Consider the following 4,547-nt stretch of genomic DNA (forward strand, 5'->3'; position numbering starts at 1 on the left):
ATAAGGACTCAAGACTGAGCCGGCCCATCCCTACTCTACTAATAAAGCTTTCAGCAGGAGGGATCTCAGTGAATTTCCCACAATGCAACTGTTCACTCTCACCCTCAGGTCGCAGGTCAGAATCTTTGAGTCATCTCTGGGGTCTGAGCACTGAGCCCTGGAGGGTTCAGATAAAATGACAAAATCCCTAAATGATCTCTTTCCTCATGAATAAGTTAAACAACTGTGACGCTTTGTGTACAAAAAACACAAATTTCCAAAACGTTCTTTTAATATAATTCAGCTGACCAAGGGCTGGGGGGCAGCAGGAACCCTGGGAGGGGCAATTTCATGGGCTTCTTTCATCTCTCAGTGTGTGGAGCTTTTCATCCTGCTGTCCAGCCTGAGGCAGAACAGGGTCCAATGCCTGTGAGGATGCTGCAGATGGCATCTCTCCTGCCTGTTGCAGAAACAGCGCCCTCTGCTGGTCAGATGCTGGTCTGCAGGTCTCCGTTGAGCAGCACCCTCTGCTGGTCAGATGCCGGTCTGCAGGTCTCCGTTGAGCAGCGCACTCTGCGTGTCGGTGGGCGCGTCAATGGCGGTGCGTGTCCTGTCCTGCCGGCTGTCGCTGCGCTCCGCCTCGTCCAGCCCGCCCGCCTGCCGCAGGCACAGAACGTTCTGGAAGCTCTTCTTGAAGTTCTCCGACAGGAAGGCGTAGAGGATGGGGTTGGCACAGCTGTTGGCGTAGCCCAGCACCACCACGAAGTCGAAGGTGCACTTCAGCAGCGGCGTGGTGCTGATGCTGCCCGTCACCGAGGTGACGTTGAAGACGTAGAAGGGCAGCCAGCAGAGTACGAACACAGCCACCACGACGGACACCATGCGCGTCACCTTGCGCTCCGAGCGCTTGCGCTTGGACGAGCCCACGCGGACGCCCGACGACTTCACCTTGACGACGATGAGCAGGTAGCAGAGGCAGATGACGGCCAGCGGCAGGAAGAAGCCCAGGAAGAAGGTGTAGAACATGAAGGCGGTGTAGTAGGCCTCCTGAGGCTCCGGCCACACGATGGTGCACACCTGCGTCGAGCTGCTGTTGGTCATCAGGCCGCTGTAGATCATGACGGGCAGGTTCACCAGCAGAGACACGCCCCACACGCCCAGGTTGATGGTCTTGGCCACACGCGGCTTCCGCCACCTGGTGGACTTGATGGGGTGCACCACAGCCAGGTAGCGGTCCATGCTCATGACCGTCAGGCAGAAGATGCTGGTGAACTGGTTGAGGGAGTCGGCGGTCATGGCGACTCGACAGAGGGCGGAGCCGAAGGGCCAGTGGACAAGGGCCAGCTGGATGGCGATGAAGGGGAGCGTGAGCATGCACAGCACGTCGGCCACCGCCAGGTTGAGGATGTAGATGTTGGTGACGGTCTTCATCTTGGCGTAGCGCAGAATGACGTAGATGACCAGGGTGTTGCCACAGAGACCCACCGCGCACACCGCGAAGTACACGAAGGTGACCACCACCGTGCTGGTCTGGTCGAAGCCGTGCTGCGTGCCGTTCGGGGTGCTGTTGAAGAAGCCGTCGTACGTCAGTGGGTCCGGCAGCGACGAGTTCGGGGGCGAGGGGGGGATTGTCCAGTTCTCCATGGCAACGGCCTCTCTCAGAGCTGTGGCACCTGTGTTTTTTGCATCCAGCCTGACGTGAACTCTGAAACGAGAGGTCAGTCCAGAGCGGACACGTGAGGACACTATACTGACCGACCAGGGTGAAAAAGCCACCAGATTCTGACAAACACAAAAACAAACTTTAAAAACAATTTTAACAAAAAAATGCTTTTAACAAATCATCTATCCTGTGTAAAATGATACGTTGGACAGTTGGGATTTGATTAGTTAGCTTGATAGCCTAGCATTACTGCGGGATATCAGGACTGATACATCAGTGACTCACGTTGATTTACGTGGTTTGAACTCAACAAACAAACATGCAGAGATGGGGGGGGGGGGGGGGGGGGGCATGGCACCGCGACGGCGGAACGCTGACAGCCTCTTCACTCAAACTTCCCCGGTTTTACCACAAAACTGCGTGCAGCTTTTTCATTAACTTTGAGTAACATTTAGGCTGTTATGCTGATTTTTTCAAAGTCTACTTATCTACTTATCATTACAAGCCTTCGGTGGCCCCTTATATCCAGCACAGTAGATAAAAGTAAGAAAAACACGCAATACCTTAAATTTGTTCATTAAAAATTCAGAACTAGTGATAAACACTTCCGATTCAAGATCGTTTCGTACAGAAACATCAGCTTATTCGGGAGGTGGGGAAAAATATAAATTTCATATACTGGAAATTACGTATTTTTACACATTTTTGCTCTTTACATTTACTCAGAAAACTACTCAGTGTAGCGTAATGTAATGAATAACTACCCAGAATTCCACTAATCTTGCTATTCTCGTGCGTATTAAAATGGCGTATTCCGTCCAATAAAAACATAAATTAATCATTGAAAGATGCCTCATAGATTCCGCGCGCGGTCATGAAAGTCCATACATTTATTACTTTTTATTTGACCTTTATTTAACCAGGAAGTCTCTTGAAGTTACAATATCCGTAGATCATTTAAACCATATGTGTTTGTCCTGCGTAAAACCTACATCAATAGTAGGCTATTCGTGTTAATATGAGATTAATTAATTGCAATTTGTAATATTAGTTTTAAAGCGTATCATTAAAAAGCAGGCGCACGCCCTACTCACGTTCCACCGGCAGACTGAACGAAAAAGAGATAAAACCGCTGTTTGCGTGCTGTTTACCTTTTCATGCAAACTGAACACGTACTGCCCCGCGGCTGAATAAGTGTTACCGTTTCCCGGGAGAAAAGAACACAGGAAAGGGCTAATGACCACAAAGCCCTGAAGCATAGCCAGCACTAATATTTCCTGTGGATGGGGACCCGTTAATCTGAATGATTTTCGGAGGTATGCTTTCCGATTCTTAATCGGAAACTCAGTACCTCCAATTAACAATACAAGGAATAAATCGTAACTGCAATGAAGGCGCACGGAGCGCGCTTTAGCCCCGCCGTTAGGACGCGTTCAGCTGCGTGGGTCTGTCCAGCAGAGGCGCAGACGTGTCACCATCTGACAAATTGTACGGGGTAAATAAGAAACCCAACGGAGGAACGGCGAGTGGAATGACACTTAACCAAAATGGACAAACCAAGCGAAGTGATGGGTCCAAAGGAAAACACTCTACAGAAAACACTGGCTATAGAAAACATAATATTCGTTTAACGAATTGTGTGTGTATATATATATATATATATGTATATACACCCCCACATAACATAATTGGTTCTATATTTGGCAGAATTATTTTAGCTGCCATGACGACTTTTATTGTACACTGGCTTTGCACTCATTCACACAGGATTGTAAATGGAAATAATTTATCTGTGGATAAAGCATTCGGTATGGATTTCACCATAGCAACGCACAAATTGCTTTCTATTTTAGAAGACATGAGTGACAAGTGATTAAAAGTAGATTAAGAAGCGCATTAGTTACAGAAGCGCATTAACACAATTTCTCACCTTCAGTTAAAGTCATTCGGAATCCATTCTGCGGGGTAGCGTTCGTGCCTCAGACGGCCGGTCGCGACTTAGCGCCGGTGGCAGCGCAGTCCCCAGCTCCCCGACCTGCGGTTTCAGAAGCCGTGAGATTCCGCTTCCCTTTGCGACAGACCCTGTGCGGACGAGCTGGGGTTAAATCTGAGACACGGTGATCCCCAGGATACTCTCAGTAAAAAAATCCTGTTTAAAATTCCTTTGCAGGTTCATTGTATTAATATCGTCTTGAATCACCTATATTAAAAAAATCAATTAGTAAAAAGCTTGAAAAGTGAAGTAAGAAGTGAAAAGTTGAAGAAAGAGGTAACCGTGGCGATATCTCTCAGTCGCTTCGCTGGATGCGGCTGTGCTGAGCGCAGTCACCGCGGAGAGAGCGACAGACTCAATCTGCTGGACAAGGCGCTGCGACTGACACAACTCTTAAGACACGGGTTTTTTTGCGGTTGCTGTAGGTTCGAGCTCTACACCCAGATGGAGCTAACGGTCCGCTGTCCCCTCCGCCCCTCCCTCCCTCACTCGGGCTGCGCCCGCGTCGCCCAGGCGTCAGGGTTGGACATGTTCGGAACCCGGTGGCCAATTTCAGCTGCGAGCACGTATACAGAGCAAATTCATTGATGCAATCAGCGCGGTCTTCGGAAGTTGTTGCCAGGAGATGAGGCTTGTACAAATGAAAGACATTAATAATTAAATGACAGATATGCAAAACAGAGCGCAGCGTAAAACTGATAATACACTAAGTGACATTGACAGTTACCCTGAACTTGTTTTCCCTCACTTCCAGCAGATGATCTTGATCAGTAAAAGACAGAAATGTAATTTGATAACTGGACGTTTAGAATTAAATCTGTAGGTGTGTGCTGCTTCGTATCTGCGCAATTTCACAGTGTTTCTCCTGGAGAGGCGCAGCGCGTTACAGACCAGGCATCTGTCACGCTCCGT

The 4,547-nt window shown here is 48.9% G+C and overlaps 1 protein-coding gene across 4 annotated transcripts; it reads right to left on the reverse strand.

Annotated features, from left to right (window-relative positions):
• Positions 1-246: 246 nt before the first annotated feature.
• Positions 247-4,011, reverse strand: sstr2a (somatostatin receptor 2a). 4 transcript variants are annotated; one of them, XM_036522224.1, is made up of 3 exons: positions 3,917-4,011; positions 3,573-3,724; positions 247-1,684 (listed from the first exon to the last, which is right to left on the reverse strand). In XM_036522224.1, exon 3 carries the CDS (start codon positions 1,621-1,623, stop codon positions 514-516), a length of 1,110 nt encoding a protein of 369 aa, XP_036378117.1. In that variant the 5' UTR covers positions 1,624-1,684; positions 3,573-3,724; positions 3,917-4,011; the 3' UTR covers positions 247-513. The 4 variants fall into 4 exon arrangements, with proteins under 4 accessions (XP_036378117.1, XP_036378108.1, XP_036378099.1 ...); XM_036522215.1 differs by having other exon boundaries at positions 3,573-4,011; XM_036522206.1 differs by lacking the exons at positions 3,573-3,724; positions 3,917-4,011 and adding an exon at positions 2,794-2,883.
• Between the last annotated feature and the right edge of the window lie 536 nt (positions 4,012-4,547).

This window comes from Megalops cyprinoides, chromosome 1, assembly GCF_013368585.1.
Source record: "Megalops cyprinoides isolate fMegCyp1 chromosome 1, fMegCyp1.pri, whole genome shotgun sequence".
NCBI classification, from domain to species: domain Eukaryota; kingdom Metazoa; phylum Chordata; class Actinopteri; order Elopiformes; family Megalopidae; genus Megalops; species Megalops cyprinoides.